This window comes from Sardina pilchardus, chromosome 9 (genome assembly GCF_963854185.1).
Source record: "Sardina pilchardus chromosome 9, fSarPil1.1, whole genome shotgun sequence".
Classification (NCBI taxonomy): domain Eukaryota; kingdom Metazoa; phylum Chordata; class Actinopteri; order Clupeiformes; family Clupeidae; genus Sardina; species Sardina pilchardus.
The window spans coordinates 4,413,519-4,440,837 of NC_085002.1; the positions used below are offsets into that span (position 1 = coordinate 4,413,519).

At 42.8% G+C, this 27,319-nt stretch overlaps 1 protein-coding gene across 1 annotated transcript in view; it reads right to left on the bottom strand.

Annotated features, from left to right (window-relative positions):
• Nucleotides 1-306: 306 nt before the first annotated feature.
• LOC134092470 (voltage-dependent calcium channel subunit alpha-2/delta-2-like) overlaps nucleotides 307-27,319 on the bottom strand; it is a 31,831-nt gene continuing 4,818 nt past the window's right edge. The window contains exons 2-38 of the mRNA XM_062545341.1: nucleotides 26,474-26,555; nucleotides 19,448-19,564; nucleotides 18,997-19,056; nucleotides 18,077-18,121; nucleotides 17,661-17,790; nucleotides 17,221-17,352; nucleotides 16,617-16,674; nucleotides 15,921-15,971; nucleotides 15,585-15,684; nucleotides 15,142-15,303; nucleotides 14,811-14,921; nucleotides 14,436-14,514; nucleotides 14,211-14,260; nucleotides 13,191-13,280; nucleotides 12,917-12,982; nucleotides 12,573-12,647; nucleotides 11,940-12,014; nucleotides 11,498-11,569; nucleotides 11,275-11,346; nucleotides 11,096-11,157; nucleotides 10,817-10,893; nucleotides 10,092-10,152; nucleotides 9,794-9,891; nucleotides 8,729-8,819; nucleotides 8,571-8,633; nucleotides 8,167-8,270; nucleotides 7,549-7,647; nucleotides 7,052-7,143; nucleotides 6,827-6,874; nucleotides 6,628-6,699; nucleotides 5,760-5,912; nucleotides 5,080-5,132; nucleotides 4,515-4,570; nucleotides 3,899-4,025; nucleotides 3,637-3,746; nucleotides 2,907-2,989; nucleotides 307-2,686 (exon numbers count right to left, since the gene is read on the bottom strand). Coding sequence (XP_062401325.1) covers nucleotides 2,585-2,686; nucleotides 2,907-2,989; nucleotides 3,637-3,746; nucleotides 3,899-4,025; nucleotides 4,515-4,570; nucleotides 5,080-5,132; nucleotides 5,760-5,912; nucleotides 6,628-6,699; nucleotides 6,827-6,874; nucleotides 7,052-7,143; nucleotides 7,549-7,647; nucleotides 8,167-8,270; nucleotides 8,571-8,633; nucleotides 8,729-8,819; nucleotides 9,794-9,891; nucleotides 10,092-10,152; nucleotides 10,817-10,893; nucleotides 11,096-11,157; nucleotides 11,275-11,346; nucleotides 11,498-11,569; nucleotides 11,940-12,014; nucleotides 12,573-12,647; nucleotides 12,917-12,982; nucleotides 13,191-13,280; nucleotides 14,211-14,260; nucleotides 14,436-14,514; nucleotides 14,811-14,921; nucleotides 15,142-15,303; nucleotides 15,585-15,684; nucleotides 15,921-15,971; nucleotides 16,617-16,674; nucleotides 17,221-17,352; nucleotides 17,661-17,790; nucleotides 18,077-18,121; nucleotides 18,997-19,056; nucleotides 19,448-19,564; nucleotides 26,474-26,555 — 3,178 coding nt within the window. The 3' untranslated portion in view covers nucleotides 307-2,584. The remainder of the gene's footprint in view (nucleotides 2,687-2,906; nucleotides 2,990-3,636; nucleotides 3,747-3,898; nucleotides 4,026-4,514; nucleotides 4,571-5,079; nucleotides 5,133-5,759; nucleotides 5,913-6,627; nucleotides 6,700-6,826; nucleotides 6,875-7,051; nucleotides 7,144-7,548; nucleotides 7,648-8,166; nucleotides 8,271-8,570; nucleotides 8,634-8,728; nucleotides 8,820-9,793; nucleotides 9,892-10,091; nucleotides 10,153-10,816; nucleotides 10,894-11,095; nucleotides 11,158-11,274; nucleotides 11,347-11,497; nucleotides 11,570-11,939; nucleotides 12,015-12,572; nucleotides 12,648-12,916; nucleotides 12,983-13,190; nucleotides 13,281-14,210; nucleotides 14,261-14,435; nucleotides 14,515-14,810; nucleotides 14,922-15,141; nucleotides 15,304-15,584; nucleotides 15,685-15,920; nucleotides 15,972-16,616; nucleotides 16,675-17,220; nucleotides 17,353-17,660; nucleotides 17,791-18,076; nucleotides 18,122-18,996; nucleotides 19,057-19,447; nucleotides 19,565-26,473; nucleotides 26,556-27,319) is intronic.

Sequence of the window (27,319 nt, forward strand, 5' to 3'; positions counted from 1 at the left end):
TTCAGAGGTTTATAGTCCTCTTACAGCTGAGCTGATACAGCTTTGAGCTTTTACCCAATTAGAAAAAGAGAGTGAGTATATTTTTCTGCTTGATTGTTATAACAGCTTAGCACCTTAAAAGGGAGAAAGCCAACAGCAGGCCTCACCTTGTCTGAATGAGGAAAAAGTTGGAGGACCATCAAAGACTGTGTGAGGTGGTGAATCTGATTATACTGTAAAAGGTTGTAGTCAAAGGATTGGCCACACACAAGCAGCCATATAGAACCCTGATAATGAATAAATAAATACTTTTGTGTATATCTCCTGTAGTTGAGTGTGTGTACACAGCAAAGAAATGCAGACCAAAAAGAACAAACACACTTCATCTGGGGTTGAAGTGAAAAATATGACATCTTTAAATCACCAGTTTCTCTTATAAACATTGTTGTGACCTACACGTTATGTTACAAATTTAGCCTTTTTCCTCCATTGTTTTGTGCCTCTGTACAAAAAATCCAAGTGAGACGGAAGACTGAAAAGAGGGGCTGTGTCCCTTTACAAACAACAACATCATTAAAAACAGGACATTAAACAAAGAGGGACAAAGAGCCCCGCAAATCTTCAATTGCATACAACACTAATGAAAACCTTTATAGAAAAATGTATCTTCCTTATGAATGAGATATTAGGGTTCAGCGAAAGAGAATAAGCGTAAACGCACGGTCACAGTTTGAATATTCACATATCACACACAAACGCTCAGCCAAGGTTAAAGAGCAAAGAATAATTTAAAATAAATAGTCCCTTAAAATTGTACCACTATATACCATAGCCTTTATAAACTTCTCATCTGTAGATTTTATCTCATTATCTCACCTTTGTGTTGACATTTTATACTATATTCTCAAAATACACAGGAATACACTCTATCCCCATCCAAATTTTAGATTCAGAATACATAGATACATTTTCAGTAATATTTAAATAAAGCTATACTGTGCTTAGAAACAGTAAAGCTGATTTGATCATTACTGTTAGCAATTCACTGTATCTGTATCCAGAACATGCAATACAGCCATCTTGATCAGTATAGCACACTTGCAGTCAGTCAAAATGCAGTAAACATGACACCCGGGTTCAAACATAGTGCCCCAAGATATAAACAGAGTCCTTACAAAGCACTCGTTTACCACAGATCATAAAGTTGGCCCACACTGTGCACGCAATATAAATGAAGATCCTCCTTTAAAAGAAAGCGTTTCTGAAAAATCATCACGATTTATCTCTGGAAATAGTGGATAGTGTAACTTCAAAACGTGCTTCTCAATAGCTAAACATACCAGACCTCTTCCCTTATGTATCATGCAGCAAATATATCCATATGTTCACAGTCCAAACAAATACTACTTTCAGATGAAAACAAAACAAAAAAAAATCAGACTTGGGTCCATTCTGCTGTCCCAGAGGAAGTGTCCTGTGCTTCTACTGGGAAACACACAGACCTTGAATCCACCATTAGCTCGGACAATTGAGGGCTACAGCAGCCATTACTGTACATTTCCAGTCATCACTCCAATCCATCACACTCTGCCAAATGCCAAATGTCCACCATGTCTTGTTTTCTTGTTCACCTGCATGTAGACACAGCTGTTTATCTTGAAGGGTGGAAATACATACTGTATGTCCAGATGCTGGGTGTCCTGCAGGGCAAATTTAGCACATGGACCAGGACTGATTGGTCGTACAAAGTGCTTTCATGGTGAACAAGGTCCTCAGAGTACTCCAGAAGCCAGATTAACAGCCAAAATTCACCAAATTTCACATCCGTTCGACAGGAGAGCAGTGCACCAAGGCACGTTTGGGTGGCACACCAGGCAGACGTTACAGTATGTACACGCCCTATGGAACATTCTAGAAACATTTCTGCAAAAACTATGAGACAAAAATATTTTCAGCTTCTTCACAAATCTGTTTCTTTTTTTTTTTTTTAAACAGAAATAATAGGATAGAGCCACTAGGCAATGGACTGTCTGGAGAAAAAGGGTGAGATGTTTAAAATACTACTTTCACTCACTCCCCCCCCCAATCTCTCAAAATGTACAAACCAAAAAAATCCTTACTGTACCTAAACATTGGCGAACCTTCTGGCAGAAAAAAAACAGACATTCTAGAACTACAACCAAAAATGAATAATTTAAATGATTGCACAAAATGCATAATGCACAATATATTATTAGTAGTATTATGATGCTTATTCGTAACCATAGGCAGACTTGCTAATGACAATTTACAGACCATCCCCTTTTCCCTTAAAACGTTTTCAATTTGGCAAGCAAAGTTCAGAGTATACTAACACATATGGCAGCACATTTTATGTTCCCCTCAACTCATACATTTCCTGTAAAAGTTCTTCTTTCCGATAAGATCATGTGGACAACACTGGACTGGAGAGGAAGAGAGATGGCAAGGTGCATGGTAGTCTTAAAAAAAAGACTTGAAAGATGAAGGTAGGGTTTTGTCGACGTCTACCAAAAAGAGGAGGACGCAATGGGAAATGTAAAAGCCAAAGGAAAACAGATGACCGTTCTCCATGACTGGCCTCCATTCAAGAACCGACAGTGAGGTAATATGAAATGATCTTCACCCATATGAGGACACCAATGGAGGCGTGGAGAGAGTAGCCTCGCCCGCACTCCGTTGTGTTCTCCTTCAAGGGAGGGAAAGAAGGGAGAGAAAGAAGGGAGAGAAAGGGAGATAGAGAAAAACATTAGCATCAGGACACGTCATATACATCTGTGAGTTTCTTTGCTGTCCGAACACTCCAGTGTTTGACTCTGGGAACAGCATGACTATTATACTGGGATACTGTGGATAGCGATGTTGATACCGCTGACAGTAAAATTACCATGTGGTTGTTCATGTCTTACCAGTATGTGGTAGTCAAAGCACTTTGTTGGACCTTTGCGATAACGGGATGAGTTGAGGACTTCACATGGGTTCTCTTCCTGAACTAGGGTGAAGAGGTTGAGGAAGCACAACAAAATGGACACCACAATGGCCAGCACTAGAGGTCAAATGCAGCTATATAGACAGCACAATGGCCAGCACTAGAGGTCAAATGCAGCTATATAGACACCACAATGGCCAGCACTAGAGGTCAAATGCAGCTGTATGGACACCACAATGGCCAGCACTAGAGGTCAAATGCAGCTATATGGACGCCACAATGGCCAGCACTAGAGGTCAAATGCAGCTATACTGTATGGACACCACAATGGCCAGCACTAGAGGTCAAATGCAGCTATACTGTATGGACACCTAAGGACCTGAGATGGCTGAAGTCAGGGATTCACAAACTGTGTTGCGCATACCACTGGTGGAAAGGTGTTAGAAATGAACTTTTTACATTTTCTGGAATTAATTCAAAAATAAATAAATAATTTTGAATCGGGTTATAACCATATGGAAACATGGAAATCATTTGTAAACTCTATAGTAGGCTTCTTCAAAAAAAAGCATGGCACTTAACCCCAAGTTGCTCCGGGGACAATGTAATGACTAAGTAATCCCTTGTAATATAGCTGGCATTTGTGAGTCACTTTACAGGAAAAAAGTATCTGCTCAATGTAATGTACAGTACTGTAGATGGAAGGATACACTCAGTTTTCAGCAGGGTCAGACGCTCCACCTCGCAGGTGCCGCAGGGCAGAGTCTCGGCCACCACGAACAGCAGGTTAGTGTTCTCGATCCGTTTGGAGTGGAACAATCTAGAAGAAAGACATGTCAGTGTCAAGCATGTGTGGGAATATGACTTATGTTCATCACCGATAGCAACACACACACACACACACACACACACACACACACACACACACACACACACACACACACACACACACACACACACACACACACACACCTTGAGCAGTTCCCACAGTCCTGTAGCATATCATAAGTGTTGGTCGTGTTGGTGAAGTAGAACTGGCTCTGGATGGTCACACAGCTGGTGCTCCCTCTTGGGTCGAAGCCGTCAGCCATGGCATCATCTAAACAAGACAAACTTGCTCACAAACTACTGTACTGCACCAACACACATGCACATACTGTACATACACTTAGGTCAAGGCTGATTTTGGTTAAGGTGATGATTCAGTAATTGTTCAACAACAAATATCAATATTGATCTTAATACTGTAGATGAGGCAGTGGTAGTGTAGCGGTTAAGGAGCTGGGCTCGGGTGTAGTAGCCTGAAAGCCTGAAAGGAGGTGGGCTAGTATGTAGTAGCCTGAAAGTTGTCGGTTGAATTCCTGGCTTCACCGTTGTTCCCTTGAGCAAGGCCCTTAACCCTGAGTTGCTCTGGGGTGGGGCGGTGTGGTCCCTTCTATGTGAGTCACTTTGGACAAAAAGCGCCTGCTAAATGTAATGATCTTTCATATCTTTATGGAAGAACTGTCCAAGTAAGGTGTTACCAAAATATTACTGTTACAGAGACTATATTATATATGTTAAGATTATATTATGTGTTAATACATACCAGCACTGATCCAGCTGTTAAAGGCAAGTCCATGGAGCAGCTGCTGGAGCACAGTCCTGTGAATGTGACAGTTTATTTCAGAGGGGTGACGATGAGATCTCAGGCCACAGTTGACTTCTGCTCAGTTTCTACATGTTTATTAGCCAACCTCTGTAGTGCTGATCATGTTTGTGGACTGTGCTCATGTGTAGGGTCTTACCATGCAGCTACATGTTTATTAGCCATTCTCTGTAGTGCTGATCATGTTTGTGGACTGTGCTCATGTAACCTCTGTAGTGCTGATCATGTTTGTGGACTGTGCTCATGTAACCTCTGTAGTGCTGATCATGTTTGTGGACTGTGCTCATGTAACCTCTGTAGTGCTGATCATGTTTGTGGACTGTGTAACCTCTGTAGTGCTGATCATGTTTGTGGACTGTGCTCATGTAACCTCTGTAGTGCTGATCATGTTTGTGGACTGTGCTCATGTAACCTCTGTAGTGCTGATCATGTTTGTGGACTGTGCTCATGTAACCTCTGTAGTGCTGATCATGTTTGTGGACTGTGCTCATGTGTAGGGTCTTACCATGCTGCTGCCGAGGACCACCAGGCAAGCCGAAGAATGTCTGCTATGGAGGGCTGAGGGACAACAGAGAGAGAGAGAGAGAGAGAGAGAGAGAGAGAGAGAGAGAGAGAGAGAGAGAGAGAGAGAGATACACAGACCACGGAGAGGATGAATTTCCACAGAGAAAGGTGGAGAGAGAAGAGCACTTTACTCCCATCGCACAATTAATGCCGCTTGACCTCAGTCAGGGTGCTGTATAAATGCCGGACACATCTGGTATGGAATCAGCCAAACCAACCAAAAACACAATCATCTCCATCATGAAGGACGGGATCTGGAAAAACCCATCACATGCTGACATCAAAAATCTCCATTTCAACCCTCCCCAATCTAAGCTTTTGATACCACCCAAGCAACATCCTGGATACTGTACTTACATAATCCTTGATGTGCTAGGATGGTATCAGAATCTGAAGTTGGTGAAATTTCACCATGTAACATCCTGGATCCCATCACATATCGTTTGTGGACCATTCCAGTGAATTATACTAATAAGATATAGTATATATCTTTGATATTGTGTTGGTCTTATTCCAGATTCAAACAGACTTAATCCATGACACCACTCTGTGGAATGTGTTTTCTTTTGATGTGTATTTATTTAGTAAAAAATGCCATGCGGGCAGAAAGTGGCGTCTCACCACGAAGATGCCCCTCGGTGCTGCCCCCGTGTGGCCACTGATGATGGGTTCACACGCAGACTGGTACTGGTAGGTCTGGCGACGGGTGTAGATGGAGCTTTCGTACAGAGCATGCATCAGGTAGGGATCCACATCGCCAAAAAACAGCCCCACCTGGGAAACACGCAAACACACAGGTGATTTAAAAGAGCAATGAAACTGGTGCTTTAAACTTTAGCACATTATGGTGTAATGACACTGCTGCCATACCACCTAAACAAGCAACGATTCTGCATTAGACACATATTATGACACTGCAGCCATACCACCTAAACAAGCAACGATTCTGCATTAGACACATATACAGTATGACACTGCAGCTATACCACCTAAACAAGCAACGATTCTGCATTAGACACATATTATGACACTGCAGCCATACCACCTAAACAAGCAACGATTCTGCATTAGACACATATACAGTATGACACTGCAGCTATACCACCTAAACAAGCAACGATTCTGCATTAGACACATATTATGACACTGCAGCTATACCACCTAAACAAGCAACGATTCTGCATTAGACACATATATGACACTGCAGCTATACCACCTAAACAAGCAACGATTCTGCATTAGACACATATTATGACACTGCAGCCATACCACCTAAACAAGCAACGATTCTGCATTAGACACATATATGACAGTGCAGCCATACCACCTAAACAAGCAACGATTCTGCATTAGACACATATTATGACACAGCAGCTATACCACATAAAAGAGCAACTATTATATTAGACTTTTATGACACTGCAACTATACAGTACCACTTGAGCTGCTCATCATAGTTAGCTTCATCAGCTACTGTAGGGCAACTTGCCTTCTTCCAGTGATCTCTCTGATTGGACATAACCAGGAAACCCCCATCATCTATCAGGTAGCAGAGCAGATCCTAGGGACAGCAGGGGACACAGTTCAGAGTTATGTGCAGCTAGCGTGGACAAACTCAGTGGTCACATTCCTCTATCAGAATATCAGTGGGTTTGTGTGTATGTGCGAGTTATATTTAGGCATCTTACGTCACTGTTCACTTCACAGTCCATTTCACAGCTTCTGGAAGGCCCACACTGCACACAGTCAAACAGAAATATCTCACCAAAGGCGACTATCAGAACTCAAAATTCACCACTCCGGGTGGATGGGCATTTTTAAACCATTCGAGGCAAATATAAATAGAGCATGTTCATTATTATTACATACATTAACTGGTTATTGTGTGGGAAATACCAAGTGAGTATGGTTACCTTATGAGAGCCTTGACGATTGTCTGACACATTGCTGGCCAGAATCTTGAACTTGTCCACCCAAGCTTCAAGGTCCAGTTTCACCCCCACCACTGGTCAAGAGAAACCCAACAGGAAATAAACAGAACCAGTTAGCAAAGAATAAGTTCAATTAGAGCTGAATTGGTCACTCTCATCATGTAGCTCCCATCATCACATGGTACCATCCAATATACATGTTGCTAAGGATGCACATTAAATACATATAAAAGAAAACTTGTATCATCTTTTTGCTCCGCTGTAAACCTGATTAAGTTCAAGTTCAAGTCTAAGTTCAATCAAACCACACATGGAGAGAACAGGCACAGTACAGGACTATCCAGAGAGTACTGTATGTCTCAATGAGCACTGACAAACGGAAGGGTGGTCAATGAAATCAATGCACACACAGGACCCAGGACAATTAACCCAGTCAAAGCAAGAACTGGACCGTTCGGCAGGTCCTCCATCACACCCACCTGCAGGCTTCAGAGTCCGAGCCCCGACGGTCACCTCTACCGCAGTGCTGACCAGAATGCCCACAGTGCCATTCTCAGAGGTCAGGGGGTCATCCATGGCTGTGGAGTGAACAGACACACCAGAGTCAAAGCTGCACACGAGTAACTGTGCGTAGGCACATCTTAATGCCCTGTGCGCTCCCTAAAAAGCATAGATGAGTGTTCACTCTACCTCTACAATTAAAAACTCAACGGAGCCCAACTGGCAGCAGTGTAAGACATTTTAATTGGACTGGGAGCTCACAAGTAAGTATAATTTTAAAGCAACACTTGCATAAAACCGATTAAGTATCAAAACCGACAACTGTTCACTGCACTGTGTTTACCAGATGGATAATGGACTTTGAACATCTTCACAGACATTTGCTCGTGTCGAGAGCACAATTAAGAACGCAACCAGCATTGCTTTCAGAGCACTGGGATCTGCTCTTTGCATAACACATCTCAAATTGAGCTTGCAAGACAAAGGCGTGCCGTGTAAGGCCATCACACTGAATCGATGGCCAAGTCTTGATCCCAGACTGCCCGGGGACAGCGGGATGCTCAGAGGTTAACGAGCCGAGAAGGACGCTGACTCACACACACGCGACGGAGCCTTGAACATGTAGCCCTTGTTGTCAAGGCTACGCCGGTAGAAGTTGGTGTTAAAGGGCTCCGCGTCTTCTTCCCATGAATCAGCAGCCCTAGAGAAACACAGTCTTGTTATTGAACCATACATCAACGATACCGTCAACAATACGTGCTTCTGTTGGGCAATAATCAATGAGTTTATATTGACCACACGCTACTACATAGTGTATATTGACCACAAGCTCCATCTATGAGACAGAGCACTAGGTGGTCTTGCACTAGAAGGTATCACTCAGGCATCTTAATGTATAGCTGAAACTGGACATTAAATCAAACTGTCCATTATTAAATGTGTAGAGTAGGTTTTCCATCCAATATAACTAGTGCACTATAAGTAATATTCAGAGTCTCACATTTTAGGATAGACGCGTGTGATTCCACTGTCTGTAGCTGCAAACAATGCCAGGAAGCCATACCTACAAAATAATGTGGAAATCCAAAGATCAGTCATCAGTGTAAAAAGAACGCAATGATATGATGGTTATTTTGTGAGCACAAGTTTGCCTCTTACGTGTTGAGGTCTTTGCTCTTCCATACTCTTGTAGCAAGTTGATACATGATTTCGGAGTCCAAAAGAAGGTTGTGAATGAGGTCTTGATTACCTACACACACACACACACACACACACACACACACACACACAAAGACCAATTATTCTGTGAGTGCTCCACTCCATTCCAATGGCAGTTACTGTAGATCAGAATTTTTTACATCTAGTTTGATACCAGCATCACAACAGCACATTACCAGCACGACATTACCAGCATGGCGGCACAAGCCAGGAACCAACAGCAAGCCTTTATATAATAAAACAGCAGTCTTCAAAATGCAGTGTCATTTTACAGTAGTTATGCTTCAGCTGTACCTTAACGTTGCAATGTGCTTCTAAGAACACATTCTAAGACATACAGTACCTCAGTGCAACTGGTCTCTGGTTATGTAATGGTATATTAATGTCTCAAAGTATGCACCAAATGTGCTGGAAAACATGAGATTAAATACATTGTATATGCTTCATTAAAAACAATGGAAAAATTAATTAGCCATTAATAGCCATTACTCCCTTGCCAATACAAATCTATGCCTACACACATAAGTATGTAACATAATAATAGTCATCCTTTGGATTCCTTCCAATATGACTAAATGAAAAGAAAGCTTAAAAACAGTCACTGGGCCCTATCCAGCTGCACCACGGCTGGGGCCCAGTGACTGTTTTTAAGCTTTCTTTTCATTTAGTCATATTGGATCATATGGAACCCAAAGGATATACCTGCACCGTACGCCGGCGACCCGGGTTCAATTCCTGCCCTGTGCTCCTTTTCAGATCCCACCCCTGCTCTCTCTACCATTCACTTCCTGTCACTCTCTACTGTTCTGTCATTAAAGGCATAAAAAGCCCAAAATATACATTAAAAAAAAAGGTTCACTGATGGGCCTCACTGGTTCACTGATGCAGAATGGGCCTCAAACTATGATGCGAGTGACACATGCCTGACAGCACAGTTAGCTCACTCTCCACCTGAGATCAAGGAGCACACCAGGGTGTAAAGAGAGGAAGCTGATGAGCACTCACAGTCTTCCGAGTCTGGTCTCAGATTCACCACAAAGGAGATGAAGTCTGCCAGGAACTGTGTGTTGTTCTCGGCAATGGGAAGACGCTGACAGTAGTCCCTAGAGAGAGGGAGAAAGAGAGAAGAGAGAGAGAGAGATACATTGGGAGAGGAACATTCTGTTCTTAGAGAACACACAATTAAAGGCACCCAGCTCTACCCAGAACACATTTTCTTAAACATAATACACACAGCGCCACACTACACGCTACGTGCTGTACTTTGTGCTTTTCAACGAAGGGGATAGTCAAGCTATCATACCTTGGTGCCAGGAAAACATGTCCGCCTGACTCAAACGAGTTTGGCAACAAAGACTGCAAATCTGTGACAAACAAAGGTAATGAAGATCAACTCAGAATCAAGCCAGTGTCGTCGCCCTATGTCCCGTTAATCTCATGTGTCTAAAATTCATGTTGCTGTTGATAAAAACTATATTTACAGATGACGGAATATGACCTAAAATAACCCAGTGTCTTTAATCCAGAACAAAAACAAATAATATCAAATGCCTCAGGCATAAATTCAATTTTAAGTTCATTCATGATATGAGATGCAGCACAACAGATTAAGTTTAAAATAACCCCTCCTCTCCTGAGACGTTTTACACAATGAGCATGCAAATGGAAATGTTATCCTAAGTCCTCGCTCTGTCTCCCTGTGGAATAGCCACGGCACTGAAACACTGGCAGCGGATAATAATGCTGTATTGCTGCTGCAGTCTGGGGTGGAGGAGAGATACTGCAGCAAGAAGCCTTTTGCAGTGTAGGGAATCTTTAACTCAGATACTGGAATCCGGGATCTTAAAGTCAGTTACTTCTGTGTAAAATCCTACAGTGAGATACTGGTATATGGAATGTTAAAAGTCAGATACTCGAATCCGGGATCTGAAAAGTCAGATTCTTGTGTATGGAATCACACAGTCAGATGCTCGTGTATGGAATCACACAGTCAGACGCTCGTGTAGGGAATCTCAGTCAGACACTCACACTGCAGTTGTAAAATCACATCGCTCAAGTCTGCCTGAAGGTAGTATTCACTGTAGGGTGGCAGTACCAGGCCCAAACTGCAGGGGGTGCAATTGAAGCATGAGAAGGTGAAAAGGAGAAAAGAAGAGGGGGGAAAAGGGAGACAACTTGAGTCACACACTCCTGCATTTTCACATCTCCCTCTGCTGATTAAAGACTCAAACTAGGTCAAGTATACCTGTGCATCAGCTTCATTGTAACAACAGAGTTGATTCCGTAGCCACGTGTGAGTGAGCTTACCTGTAGTCTGTGTCTTTGATATGAGTCCAGGTGTACGTCCGCTCAGCTTCATCAACATATTTCTGTGGTAACAGAATAAACATTTGTCTTTATATTTCTATATAGAGTCCACAAGATACTGTTTATTGAACTCCAAAAGAGTAATCAATATGTGCAAAAGAAACAGACTGAGAACGTACTTCATCAATGGATTTGATCAGTGTTCTAATCGTCATTTTCCCCAGCTTGCCATCGATCATCTGCCGCCGAATCTTGATGGGTAAACACAGTATTTTCTTTATCATTATTCATAAGGATGGACATTTCAATATCATTCACCATTCTGTCCTGTGATTTGTCTCACACACACACACACACACACACACACACACACACACACACACAGTGGAATGTGTCTGTTACCTCCTGCTTTTTGGCATCCTCTACTTCGGCATCCAGGAAGTCCAGGGTCACTGGCTCAGGGAGGTCCATGGCCTGCAAGTCAACATGTACCTGGAGGTCTCATGAACAGCCTCTGATCAAGCAAAAGGACTTTCTTTTGCTGTGTTTATGCTATTTGGCAGATACTTTTGTTCAAAGCAACTTATAGTATATGGACACTAAATCAAATTAAAACAATAGTTTGAAGTTGAAATGCCTACATTAAGCATAATAATAATTTAGCAATAACAACAATGTCAACAATAATCAACAACATCAGGAAAATAATGAGTTTTCATATTAGCAGCAGGACTTCGGGAGCTGAGAATTCCGTGAGAAGAGTTGAGAATTCTGTGCTACAATGACAGATGACTGATCTGAGCCCGTCAGATAGAACAGAACCGAAAGCTACTGTATGACTCACCTTCGGCTGCAGGTTTGGGTGGAGGAGGAGGTAGCCGTTCTGATCGATGGCAAACACATATCCATTAGCTCCAAGCTGCCAGGACAGACACAAGAGAAGATTTAGACAATTTACTCTTCTGTTGGCTTTCACACAGCTGATGAGAGGAGTTATTCCAGTAAGAGAATGATCACTTAAGGGGTCACATTGCAGTGATTTGGAGACTAGAGTGCCAGTCGCGCTGACTTCCTTCTCATTTGTTACAGTAATTTCCTGTGTATTAGCCGCATTGTGTATAAGCCGCAAGACGGTGTTTAATGCAAATGAAACACTACCGTATTAATACCATCTTAACTGCCCCTGTCCATAAACCTAATAGCTGAAGAAGCAAAATCAAGCAAAATCAATGTGTAAGCCGCGGTTAATAGTTGGGAATTTACGGTAAATGTTTACATCTACATTTAGCTGATGCTTTTATCCAAAACCACTTACAGAAAGACATTAACATTCAAACTACAACGCAGAGGAGACCATAGATAGGAATCACTACTGCATCAGTCAATCAATACTATTAATAGAAGATAACAGTGCAGACCTTTTACTTGTAAATACTATTCTAAGTGGTAGGAATAAATGTTAAGACCATGCACTCACGTTGTAGCGAGGAGTAAGCTTCTTGAGTTCATCCAGATGCACGTCTATGCCCATCACTCCCAGTATAAGCTGGTTCTGAAAAATGAAAAAGTGCACTTAGATAATCTCCACTTTGAATGTTGTCAGCTTTCCAAAAATGACAAACCCCTATTTTGTTGTAGTGCTTGCTCTTCAAAGTTAATGCATTTTCCAATACTAATCTAGTGATTAAACAACTACCTGACTATACATAGACATTTCTGATCCCTAAATCACTTCCTGTCACCAAATAAATCCTATCACATTCTCCATCAGCCAGTTAGTAGACATGATTCCTCAAGTCTGAGCAGCAGACATTCCAGTACCTGTGTGTTGCCTTCCACCGTCAGGTTAAACACAGGCATGGTCCCTGTCACCACCAGACCCAAGCCCTGGAAACAGCAAAACAACTATCTCAGACTGTGCACTTCCTATATAGAGATATCACACTACTCTGCTCTCCAAACATACATCCAGTACAACAAATATGAACAATAAAAGAAAAGCGTACAGATAGACACAGAGTCGATTACAAAACTAAGTGGTTTAGCAAAGGTTGCATGACACAAGCCCTTCCAATAAGGTAGTGATCCCACTCACCAGTGCATCCTGGTAGACGTTGGTCCACTGGACTTGCTTGGCGTCATCCCCTGCCAAGACCATGGGGCGCCCAAGTACATCCAAATATTCCTACCAGTCCAGAGGGTGGCAATTATAATCACAAAAACACCAACCAACTAGACAAAGGGGTTATAATTTTAATCACAGAAACACCAACCAACTACCATAGAAATCCAGAGTTCTCACGAATTTTAGCGATTTGAATTTGCCCAACAATGCAATGATGTAATGATGTTCATTACCCATGCACTTGGAGCCAGGCTGCACCTATCACATCTGAGTATATGATATAGGCAGCCAGAGGCAAGCTAAACAGACGATGACAGCGATATTTTCAAATGCATGCTTGGTGCCGCCCCTCGAGTGGGGCCATTTTCATTACTCATAGCCAGCCCTAAATCTCTCTAGATTTGGGTCTGGATTTCCAGGCAACCAACCAACTAGAAAAAAGGTTACAATTATAGTTACAAAAATGCCTACCTAGACAAACTAGACAAAGGGTTACAGTTGTAATAATAGAAACACCAACCAACTATAGACATACAATGATGACCAAAGATATGCAAATAGATTTAGCATCTGGCTCGGATCAGTTAGTATTCTGAGCAGACAGAAGAGGAGCGTGCTGAATACTAAGTGAGCGTGCCGTAAGTCATGTCTGAATATACATCCTTTAGGGGATGTCGTCATGCTGGAATTCAAGTATGCATTCATTAAGTATGCACACTGAGGACACAGCCGTGTCCAGGGACATATCTGTGGTTGTGTGGTATGTGGGAGGACACAGCATGCATTGCACACATACAGGGAGAGAGAGAGAGAGAGAGAGAGAGAGAGAGAGAGAGAGAGAGAGAGAGAGAGAGAGAGCAGGTGGTATATGCAGGGGTGTAATAAGCTGATAATGTATGTGGCAGTGAATGCAGTCCGCATGTCTGATTAATGAATATGAACACATGCCTCCCTGTGAACAGCAGCATGATGGGAACTAGGGACACTGACCTGTGTGTTAATCCTTATGGCACAGATGGACCGGATCTCAAAATAGTATCCTGCAGAGAGAGAGAGAGAGAGAGAGAGAGAGAGAGAGAGAGAGAGAGAGAGAGAACAATGAGGCATTAAAAGGGGACAAAGTAGGCAATAGGACAACACATGCTATCCACCTCTACCTATTTAGGGATGCTTCAGTGGTACTGCAGAGAGCTAGATGTCAGGACACACTCTTACCTTTATTGGCGCATGCAATCCACTGTAAAGGCGTGACGTCGTAATTGTGCTGCCCCACAGAGAATGTGAACACGCGCACCTTGGACACAAATGAGGCGCATGACACACATTGATTTTGCACTAATTATCTCAACAATTATCACAGCTCATGCATCTGATTTTTAAAAAAAAATGTTTTAAATGAAAGCCCAGGGTGGGTTAAAGAAAAGAGTAAAAAATAAACAAAACAAAACACCAGACTGTAGTATCTCTTTTACTTTAGCCTTAGTTCCTTTCCAGCGTGACTACATGCTGGAATGCACAGTGGACCTTCATCACGAAGCAGCCAACAACAGTCCATTCACAGCCCCTGGGCCAACTTAGTGAGACACTTACTGTCTTGTTAGGCCAGTTGTACTGCTCAAAGATGTCCTGCGCCCGATCCTCACCACCGTCCGTAAACAACATGATGATCTTGTTGCAGTTTGCTCGTGGCACATTTGTCTTCTACAGATGAAAGAGGCAGAAAAGAGGGAAGATGGTGACGCAGGAGAGCACAAGAAAAAAAAAAGGGGGAAAAAAGCCTCAACTCAGCGGGCAAAAAACGGAAGCTAGCACAGGAAATGATATCTAGTAATAGTTCAGTCCTGAGGATACACACACATCTCTGGAATAGGCTATATATGGGGCGAAGCCACAGCTCCAGCGCTCCAGAGGGATGACTCACGTTCAGGAGCTGGTCAAAGGCGAAGTGAAAGCCGGACTTGTACTCCGTGGTGCCCTTGGCCTGCATCTGGTTGACGGCATCCTTGAAGATCTTCTTGTTGCGCACATTCGCTTGTACCAGGTGCTCAAAGCAGGGGATAACCGGCTCTGCCTTCTCATTGAACTGGGGGAAAACAAGATTTGATTTTTGATCTGATTTGATTTTAATGACACACAGCCAGGCAGCTGGTGGAATTTGTTTTCAGTACTGCTCTTGGCACAGGTTCCAACATTGGGCTACATTATATAGTATAACATATAGACACATTCATACATGATACATAAAACATAGATACATAAATAAGGGTCGTACTAATCATGGTCGAGACGTCAAGGTTCCTCATTTTCTTAGTTTTAACACAGCCATAGTTCTGTTGTTCAGTGTCCACTCAAAAGCATACTCACCCTAGCCACATTGACGTAGTCGTCGTCTGAAAGTGTGTCCAGCATCTCTGTCACCGAAGCCTTGATCAGCTTTAAGGTCAGGCCACTCACACTGCCACTCCTGTCATCAATGGAGGGGTCACTGATTAGCATCTGACCCAGCAGGCCTCCAGTCACAAATCATGCTCGTGCAGGTACCATGACAATGTTGGAAAATAAACATTCAAAGAATATTTGGGCTCACTGAATTCAACATCTTCTGTTAAAATCCCCCCGCTCCCCCCCCCCCCCCCAAGCACAGTACCACAATGCCCCAAACACACTACTACTGTGGTAACATCTGTAAATAATACTCACACATCGACCAGGATGACCATGTCCTTTGGAGACGAGGCCCCCTGAATGTACCTGCAAAATGAACAATCAAACATCAAATAATGTTGTTTCACAGCTGGCCATACAGTACATTAGACCAAATGCGTTAAGAGACTGATTTTGTAGAAGTTTTACATGTGCTCACACTCAGTCAAATCTACATCTGACAGCTTAGCAATGTACAGCACATCTCTAAGAACCATGAAAACGGTATGTCACTGTTACCTACTGATACATCAAACATTAATTAACATAATTATCTGCGTAATATCCATAATCCCATGGCAAGGCATAGGGACACTCAATGTTTATAATAATCAATGTGTCAACCATAATTTGACAGCCATTTAAAATGATTAGCATGAAATGAATTTAAGAAGTGCAAATCTACAACAAGATCATCCGTATCCTAAGACCAGACTGCATTTCATACAAAAGGGCATTGCAGTTGTAGAGGTTTCCATCTACATGTTGTTACTACATTGTGACCACCACAATGGCTGCATGATTTTCTCACTAATGAGTGGTGGGAGGACAAGAGTGAAGCTCATAGTATTTTATATTTATTAGTAATTTCATAGTTTCAGGCTATAGAGAGAGAGAGAGAGAGAGAGAGAGAGAGAGAGAGAGATGTCACTCTAATCACATGACAGTCCTCAGCACATCTGGCATGCTCACCAGGGTCTTCGCCTCACATCGTAAAGGTCAATCTTATCAGGCACTCTCCACGGGGTAGCTGGGGAGATCAACAGCAATGGCACGTAAAAAAACAGCAATAGCACATAAAAAAACAGCAACGGCACGTAAAAAACAGCCATGCATATACAGTAGTTGACATATGTATACAGAATATTCTAATCAATAAAGTTGATATACACACTGAATATTATAATCAATATAGTTGATATACACACAGAATAGCATGATCCGGACATGTGCATACAGCTGACTTTATACACATCACACATTATGATCAATACACGTTGCGTTTAGCTGAGGATATTCATCAGCAATTGTTCTGACTATGTAAAATAGCTTCTTCTATTCTTTGAAGACATGGCAATGAAAACATCTCCATGAATTATTCAGGACACATACATGTGAATAATTGATTCTTGTCTCCGTGTTCAACTGTCTGGGGACGGTGGCTCTAGAAATGACTCGGTGGTGCAAAACTAGAGCTAAATACTGCAAACAGTATAAAACAGCCCTATGGTGAAATCGTTCAATGAAAAATGCCTGACCAAGAGGGCTGAGTGTGCAACATGTTCGGTGGCCATACCGGGGTAGTAGCGGGTGACCCCTGTGGCGCTACCGAAGGCCTGCCAGAGGAGGGCAGGGTCCTCACGACTGTTCTCCATGAACACCTTCTCCAGGGCCTGGGTCCAGTTCAGCTCGTTCAGAATCACTGGCGCTACAGGAGCGAGGACATTTGTTATTTCTGGCAGTGGTGCTCTCTGTGCTTGTATTATCTATTTTCAGCCCTTATGTATCATTCATACAGTAAACTACGTACAATAGACTGATAGTCCAACAAAAGCAAACAACAGTTCAATTGGAAATTGATAAGATCCTTTCATAACCAGTTTAAAGCTGATATTGTATATGAATATATGGTATGGTCAGAGACCTTTATCCTCTTTACAAATGTTAAATGAGGTTTCTGCACATAAACATTTGTTTAATAGTGCTAAATCAGAACTGAGCTTATTAAGTCCTTACCGCCTTTGTAGATGTCTGTAGGGATCTGCACTGCAGTGAATGAATAATTGACATGGTTCTTGAAGTTGGGATCATAAACAAACTCTAACTCCAACGAGTTTGACGGCTCACTTTCACCCTCCATGGAGTACTACAGATGTAGAGTGAGAGAAAACAGACACACACAGAGAGAGAGAGAGAGAGAGATCTAAATTGGACATCTGTGAAACATCTGTGCCTTTGGGTGCTCCTTGAGTAAATGCAAAAATAAAAAACTAACAGCAATTTATTGCAGTAACAGCTGAGAAAGAGCACGGTTAAAATGTCAAGCTATTGAGATAAAACTAGCAATTTGCAACTGCAACTGTGTGTAAAGCTGCTCGACGTACTGAAATCTTACAACAGTTAGAGAAGCAAACTGAATAGTCATAACTCACATAGTCCAGGTCTGCCTTGGAATCATAGTACTTCATATCCAGCTCCTACAGAAACATATCAAATGCATTTTTTTGAGACAGAGGGACGAGAGGAGTAGGAAGCTCCAGCTTTTTATTTTCACTCAACGCAGTGAGATGCGCATTACCACCAGGCACCAGACTGCTGCCAGCTAAACCCCCAGCAGAGAGCCATGTGTGTGTGTGTGTGTGTGTGTGTGTGTGTGTGTGTGTGTGTGTGTGTGAGAGAGAGTGTGTGTGTGTGGGGGGGGGGTTACTGAGTCAAGGGGCCTGCACTCTGCTCTCCGGCCTAATGGACTGAATCAACCAGAAAAGTGGACTGCCACTATCTGTCGGGCTCAAAGCGACCCCGCGCCCTGGGCTAAAAACACCACGGTGGCGTGCCGCGTCCGAGCCACGTCACAGCCACGTCCGTTAGATTTGAATGAAATGTCGTGCTGTGATTCATGCTACTCAGGAGTGAGATGCGTGAGCTCTTTTAAGTCTACACTCTGCTCAGCTAAAGCCTTACTCACTCACTCACTCACTCACGCACACACGATATTTTTGCAGGTGTGGCACCAAGGGCACAGCTAACAGGAAGCTGTTCCACTTGAGAGGAGCTGCGGTGCTTTAACAACTGAGGCATACTGTACGTGAAGGCAATAAGTGAGAGGGGGGGAAGCGTCCACAGCATTGGCATACGTGAAGGCAATAAGTGAGAGGGGGGAAAGCGTCCACAGCATTGTTCTACAGGTTTGGAGTTGTAGAGTTTCTCCCGTTCTGTGAATAAATCAGACTGTCCATTTTGGGCCGGAGGTGGGAGGGAAGTGAGTCAACGTGTCCATGTAGGGCAGCAGTGGGTGTGATGTGACACAGTGCTGCTGCTGTGGCCGAGGGGGGGGCGGGGGGGGCACGCTGACCTTGATGCTGTCCTGCCAGAGGTGTTCCTTCTGCAGACGCTCTGCCTCGCTGGCCAGCCTCTGTGGGTCAAAGGTCAAACAATCGTGTAAGCACCGAAAGACCAATCACTCGAGAGGGCTCAGCTGCAAGACACAAGCTTACTGACGTGAGTTTATGGAGGATTTGGCCCAGTTGCTATCATCTTGCAGGCATTAATAAGAAGCTTAGAGGGTGACTCACATGTATTTAAAGCAGTACTGATATACGGCAAGTAAGCTCCCGTGAGACACGCGGTTGAGATAAACAGTTCAATTCAAATCAAACCTAAATGAGCAGTAGATTAATAGACATGACTATAACTAGTGGATAGTCATTTCAGTTTAAGCATCCACGCCACGCATCACGATGTAATGTTATTATGAGAGCTGAGGTTTAGAGGACAGTATTGGGGAAAAAAGACACAACACTTACACTCAGGGCCTTGCGCTTCTTTGCCAAAAGCTTCTCAATGTCTGACGCCACCTTCTCCACCATCTCTTGTGGGTTGTTTTTCACCAGACTGTATTGTCTCCTCTTCTCACTGTAGATCTAAATAAAAAGGTAATGCAAAGGACAGCATATGACTCATTCTGTAACACAGGCATCAGTGTCTATCAGTAACCTTTATATCAATAAAAGCCATATGCTGGGGAAAGAAACAAATGCTTGATAACCAACACTGAAAAGTGGGGAGAAAGCAATGAGAGGAGCCAAGTGATAGTGATTTTGTGAAGTGAGACTATCTAAATATAAAAAGCATAAATTCAAATACAGCCATAATTGGCGATGATCGGGGTCCAATGAGACTTGCAGCAATCACAACAAATTTGAAGGGAACTAAAAGGAAAAGGGGACATGTAGGGCATGTTAGGAGATGTAGTGACATAAGATATCATTTTTGCCACCCAACATCTTTTAGGGCAGAGAAAGAAACAACAAAAATACAAATATATTAATAATAATAGCCTAACGATAAGAATAATTATTAATAATATTGATAATAATAGATACATAATAAAATAGATATAATCTAATAAATAATAGATTATTAGGTACAGCCAAAGTACTCACACAAACTCTAAGACAGCCCAGAAAGACCAATAAATGACTAATAGTCTTTGAATAACCAGTAAGCCAACCATCCACACCACACATTATGGCAAGGATTAGTAACTAGACAGTGATCTAAGAGAATTCATTTGGGAGAGATAACTCTACTACTCTTAATGACTTATTGGGGGAGAGGTACAACAGCAGTAAGCATCGACTCTTGGTGAGCGCTTAGCCTGGGCTGAATCCCTCGACGCTGTCCTTGTCACTTTGAGCAAAAGGGTCTGGCTAATCCCAATCGTGTTTAGCTGAAGAAAGTGCGCACATCCAAATAAAGGTACAGGAGCCAAAAAGTTAATGATCCAAAATGTAGAAAAAGGTCCACACACACACTTCCTCTCGGTTAGTCAATTCTACAGTAATAAATTAAACTAGCACAGAGCAAGTGTGCGCACCTTTGTCTTAATTTTGGCTAATCCCAATCACGTATCATTTGCAGCCTTTTTTCTGCTTCATCATATAGCAATGCTGGTGATATTTTGAAAACTTCATAAAACTGTTCTACAAATAAACTTCACATACTGTATATAACCCAACCACAGCATCATGTAAATCATGTAAGTTGGTGTGTGTGTGTGTGTGTGTGTGTGTGTGTGTGTGTGTGTGTGTGTGTGTGTGTGTGTGTGTCTAAAATGAATCTCTCATACTACAATGAATACCAAATTTATGGGTGTACTACCCTTTGACAACGACCAATTTCATACTGTTTACATATTCATAGCTGCAAGCGATACTTCAAGTCAAAGCTGAGGCAGGGAGATTCAACACACAACCAAAGCAGAGTTGATGACATCTAGACTCACATCCTCGAATTTTCACAGGCAATGTTAGGGCTGCACGCATAACTACACTTTCTCAGGGGATGATTTAGCCAACATCAGAAGAAGGCAGTTATTTTCTTATGAGCAAGAGTATGTCAGATGTGTGATATGGTGTGAAGAGGCATTATGCAATGTCTGAGGCTTGCCGTTTGGATCTTGGGTCTTATTTTGGCACACTAGAGAGAGACCGGCGTCACCGTTACCTTTTATCAAAGATATCTCAAACATTCACGAAGATAAGAAAACGGCAGGAGAAGTCAGGTCTACTGCATGAGATGTATACAGTGTGACACCAGCACATACATGTACATGTGGTGCTCATTAGTGGTTTAGCTCCAGAGAGTTTTCTTATGCCCATTATCTCGGTAAACTGGGACACCTTGAAGGGCGTTAACCTCATTATATAACTGTGCCATAGCAGAAGCATGGGACTCAAGCTCCTCCATAAACAGTGGAGTTATCTTGCACTCATGGTTGGTGTGATAGTTATCCTGAGCGCTCTTATAGAAGGCAAAACATTTGGCTAGATTTATTTTTGGGTGCTCCAATATAGGGAAATGACCGCCAACCTTCCAGCCAATCAGAAATACAGTACGTAAGTGTATCCATGAGACGTAGCTCATCCACCTTATTACACAGGTTTCCATGCAGACAACAAAAAAAGGTCACAAAAAATGCAATTAAGGGACAGAGAGCAGCAGAAAGCAGCACAGACCAGCATGGAGAGCAGCAATCTTCAAGGAAACATTACAAGGAGTTCTTGTGTTGTGTAGGAATGCCTTCACCAAAGAGAATGGTGGAGGTGAAAATGGTGGAGGTGGGCTGTACAGTGTGACATACAGTGTAGGGCTCTATTTTGGCGATCAGAAACGGATGGTCAGAGGCGTAAAGTTTATAAACATTATATTAGGTGTGCAGAGTCCACATTCACTAATTTCAATGGCGCAATTTTGTGATCAAAGGCTGGGCGCTGGGCACGAAAACATTTATCCTATGTTTCTTTATCGGTCATGGGTGTGTTTTGGACTTAACATTCTTTGTCATTGTCATTCCCTTTAAAAGCAGCACAACTTCAAACAGCGCACCAGTACTTTGATAGCAGCACATTTGAAGGAATCTGCTTGCATGCAAGACTATATGCAACCATGATTCCACTAAACCTAATTGCTTTACTAAAAACCTGTTTGTGACTAGCAGAGTATAGCCTACATGCATCTGCACTCGCCTGTTATTTCAACTCATAGGCGACGTGAAATAAATTCACTGTGGACTCATAGTCAACGACAAAACAGTTCTACACAATCAATTACTTTCACTGTCGACCAACAAGGGGTTACCATCGAAAATGTAGCCTGAAAAGCACGTTTACCCAAATAATGTTCTAATGACTGAATAAAAATCCTAAAGATATAAATATCCTGCAAAGGAGTTGCTGCTTATATCTCCTGACATGCGTCTTCAGCTGTGCTTCATATGCGCCTTTCGCCATAGACCAGCTCTTTCTTGGTCAGTGGTGTAATGATTTTTAGAGGGTGCAAAATAGTGATTTTTGGATCATGCTCCAGACAACACCTTATGTTGTTAATTGCCACAGCCCTGGGCACAAGGCGTAATAAAAGTGGAGGGCATGGCAACAAAGCCATGTGTTGCTCACTCCACCCTAGTAGTGCTTGAATGTGAACATACCAAGTAGGCTATGTATATGCTTACAAAACAACTGTGTCTCATTTGATAATGTTATGTGTACACGTTGTAACTAATCAAGTCACAGCATATAGGAAAATGTTGGAGTTCTTCTGCCACTATTGGGAGGTGTAGGCTATTAAAATCAGCCACTTCGAGAAACCTGTGCTAAGCTACAGCAGTGGGTGCGTCAGACTGAGTAACATGCACATGAGATGAAAAGGGTATGTATCGACTGAGTTAACTCTGGGGAATACGGTTGATAAGCTTAATTCCCAAAAAGTCATTAAACTAAGGTCAGTGTACTACTAGGTTATGTTTATAATATTGTGGCTAGCCTTAGCACCTTCTGGACTGTGGCTGTGTGCACATCTAGTAATGGGAAATGTGTCTATGTTTCATTTCTCCTTGTTTGCCTAAACTCATTAATATGTAAAATAACAATTAATATGTAAAGTAGCAGTAAAGTAACCATTAGGCATGCTAACCAAAGAGCATACATACTCCGTTTTAGATGAGTTGTTCATTGATTGATAGACAGATGCTATTGATGTAAAAAGCCCTGAAGAATTGAATGCTGTGGTTCAATTGGAGGCAATTTGTCTGTGTGGAGAAAAAAAGCCCATTTGAATCTCTAGACCAAACATGCCAACAGCATGTCACAACTCAGATTAGCAAGGCCACCAATTGCCAATCCATCATATTCTGAGTAAATAACTTCAGCGCAATGGGAGAGGAACACCAGAGATCTCTTTTGCTTATTTGGTACAGGCTTTTCAGTAGAAAAATCAACATTGCTTAAAGAACAAGATCAAGACACCCATACAAAACCGTACCAGACGTGTTCATTTATATAACTAAGCTGATCCAGCTGAATGTTTTTCTCAAATAAAACAAAATATCTTGTCACAATACAGTACATGGTGAAGAAATCCAATAATCTTTCTCTCAGTTTTCTCTCTTCCTGCATGGCTGAGTGATACAAACAGCTGTAGGCGGAAACAGCCGGCTGGCAGATTCATGCCCATACGCCAACACTAGATCCTCCTACAGCTGCACTACCAGCCCAGGTCAGGGGTCAAGGGTCAGAGGTCAAGGATCAGCGCTGAGCCAATACAACTGAGAGAACAAGGAGTGTTCACCGCAAGTCACAACTCTGGGGAAAGAAAAGCTGGCAGTGTGCATTAAAAATCCATTGAGACAGTCTCAGAAGAATTAAGTCATCCATTCTTATTCTTAACCAACATGGGTGATGCACACAATATACGCCTTCTGCTTCTATTCTCGTCTTTTGCTCTGCAACTATAAATGGCATGGTTGGAGAACAAAGCGATATTACCACACTGATATATTTATTTCATTTGAAAACTCTCTGGCTACTAATGCTTATTTATTTATTTACTACTTTACAGTCCAAATTCTCTTCTGTATTCAAACAAATTATGGGAAAGAAGATGAAAAGGCAAAAAGGTTTTTTAAAAAAAAAGCTCTCCGGTATGAGTCATAATCCCTGGTGACATGAGATCCACAAATGATATGAGTATTTTACGCTGCTATGCAACTGCAAGAGCGAAGCCAGCGCGTAGCGAGAGGGATGTAGGGGCTGGGCGGCGGGTGAGATGTAGGGGCTGGGCAGGGGATGATGGCAGACGCTGAAGAGGCCCTCGATCTAGAGCACCGTCCACTATCCTATATAAGATGCTCACAAGGATTATGGGTAAATTAATGAAAAAAAAAAAAAGCTCGGGCTCCCATCAAGGCTTTACCGGAGGCGGGCCAACCATCTGCTCTGCGCTCACACAGGAGCAAAGGCACGCGCTCGGGAGCTCGGGCGCCCGGCCCGCTGGCCTGCCCTCCCTGGCGTCTGTCGTGGCAAGCAGGACACACCTCCAGAAGTCTGTCGCTACACGCCGGATACACTCCCTCCGCGCAGCTCAGCATAGCATGAATGATAACCCCACCCCTGACTACAGGCAGGAAAACACAGAGTGTTCACTGTTGAGTACAGCTGGGCATTTTGTATTTATAGGAGATTTGTTTTCTCTCAAAACAGCAATCAGTAGGACCTCCATGAGGAGCATATTTGACATAACAACTCTAATACGACTAATTACAACAAACATAATACAACAACAAGACACAGGATTAAAAACAATAAACATTGTTGTTATAAAAATTTTGTCATACACTTACAAATGATTAAAACCACCCACTCGCTAGAGCAGCCAACAAAAGAAGAGGTAGAGTGCATACGCCCCTTCTGTATTGTAGAGTACAGCGGCTCTATCCTTACACACAGCATCTCTCAGAAGACGGGCATGATGTGCTCGCAAAATCTCTGAATCAACCAATAAGCACGAGGCATGCAAGAGGTCTATGGCCACATGCATGCCGTCACAACAGGCCTCAGCACCCAATGTTAATCAGCACAAGCGGCTAGTGAGGTTATACTGTAGGTCTAAATAGGTCTGCATGTTATTGGACTTTGGCCAATACTGTCATTACAATACAATACATGACCAATTTTGCCCAACTGCAGATGTTGATACCAATATGTACGTTTCTTGATTAATTCAGTTGAAGAGAACATCCCAATACAGTTAACCAATTACTTTTCTTGAGATGGCCTGACTGATTTTAGAGACAACATGAATCAGACGTAGTATATGCCACATTCAACAAAGCTTTTTAAATCAAAATGTAATTCTCTTCCTACTTAAACAGGTCTATACGATGCCTCCCCTGCGACTGTAACTTATTGCATCAGCAGAAATGTTCATATCTGTTGATGCCAATAATGAACTAATTTTGCAACTTTGTCTTTGCATAATGGCTGCCATGCATCAACCAGGTGGGTGCTACACTTTGGTGGTGTATAGCGAGGTTAGGCCTACCCCTTCACTGTAAAATGCTTTGGGTGCACTTTTTGCAGCACTAAATACAATACAAACTATATAAATGCAATGCCGTTACTCTATAGGATCATTTCTGAGCCCACCTCTACCTGTCTGGCCTGATTTCCAATTAGCAACTTTCCACAGAACCCTGACATTGCCAGACACACACACCTGCCTGTATTAGCACATGAAAGAGGGCCTCCAGCAGACAGGGCAGCATCAGACAGGAGGAGGGTGGAAACGGAACAGCTGACACTCCCTCTGGGGGAAAGACCACACCCATCACCACCCTGTCTCCACTCAATTATTCACGCTCCAGCTGTCTGCACGGGAGCATTCCACGAGAGTTGTAAAGCAGTGATCATTCACCATCACTACGCGAGAGTTGTAAAGCAGTGATCATTCACCATCACTACACGAGAGTTGTAAAGCAGTGATCATTCACCATCACTACACGAGAGTTGTAAAGCAGTGATCATTCACCATCACTACACCCAAAGCACCAAGTCTTACAAACCACAAGAACTTCAAGGGTTCAAGGGGTTTTGCAAAAGACCAGAATGTATTGCAAAGGGTTTTTGGAACAGACCTGTGAATGTATTGCAGAGATGGTGTTTATATGTGAGTGGTCAGTTACAGGTGGTTTTCTCCTGTCTAGAGCAACAAATGTACACCACTTCACTTCAGACTCAGAGAAAAAAGGCAAGAGCCAAGAAAGGTTCCTAGTCCAATACCTCACCCCCCCCCCCCCTCCCCCCCCCCCCCACACACACACACACACACACACACGTACGCGGCTACATGCGCACCCACTCACACACACACACACACACACACACACACACACAAGTACGCGGCTACGCGCACACACACACACACACACACACACACACACACACACACACACACACACACACACACACACACAGTCCGATAGGCACACTCACCCCCTTAAGCTGCTGCGCTCCGCTGATGTGCTGCAGTACTCTGTCAATCTCCTGCTCGATACGCCGGGCCCAGTGCATGATCCTGAGGGGGCACACACACAAACACACACACACACACACACACACACACACACATACACACACACACACACACACACACACACACACACACACACACACACACACACACACACACAGTACGAAATGAGTTAGCAGGAGCAGAGAAGACGGTGGGCAAGGTTGATATGCATGCAAAACACACAGCACACAAAACACACACATTTGCAGAAAACACGACAGATAAGGCCCCGTCCATTTCTCGACTGCTAACAAGGTCGCTCAGTTTTAGCCACTGACACCATGAGTTGAGCTGAGCACAGAGACAGCAACCTCAATTACGCTCAAACTCTGAACAAAACCCCGCAGAATATCTGATAGAGCAGCCAAGACCAGTTGATGATATGTATCCATCATGACATGCCATTACATGATGCTCTCCAAAAGAGCACCATATTTCGTCCCAAGTTGACATCTCCGACTATGTTGACCATCCCACTGTGAAGCTTAAATCGCCACCAAAAATATATTTGTTCCACAGTGTGGTACAGTAACAATGTAGTGTTCGCGGTACTGAATGGCTGAATGGCTTAATGTTGCCTTATGGCATTTCTCTGTGTAAACAACCCCAAAGAAAGTAATTTTACAGAATGCAGTCAATCTGAGCAAAAGTAATTTTTGCTAGTCCAATGAACCATTTTGTGGATTATGTCATCAGAACGTCTCCCAAAAACTTTTCAACTGAAAGGATAGAATGTAAGACACAAAGATTTGCCCTGACATCTGAAC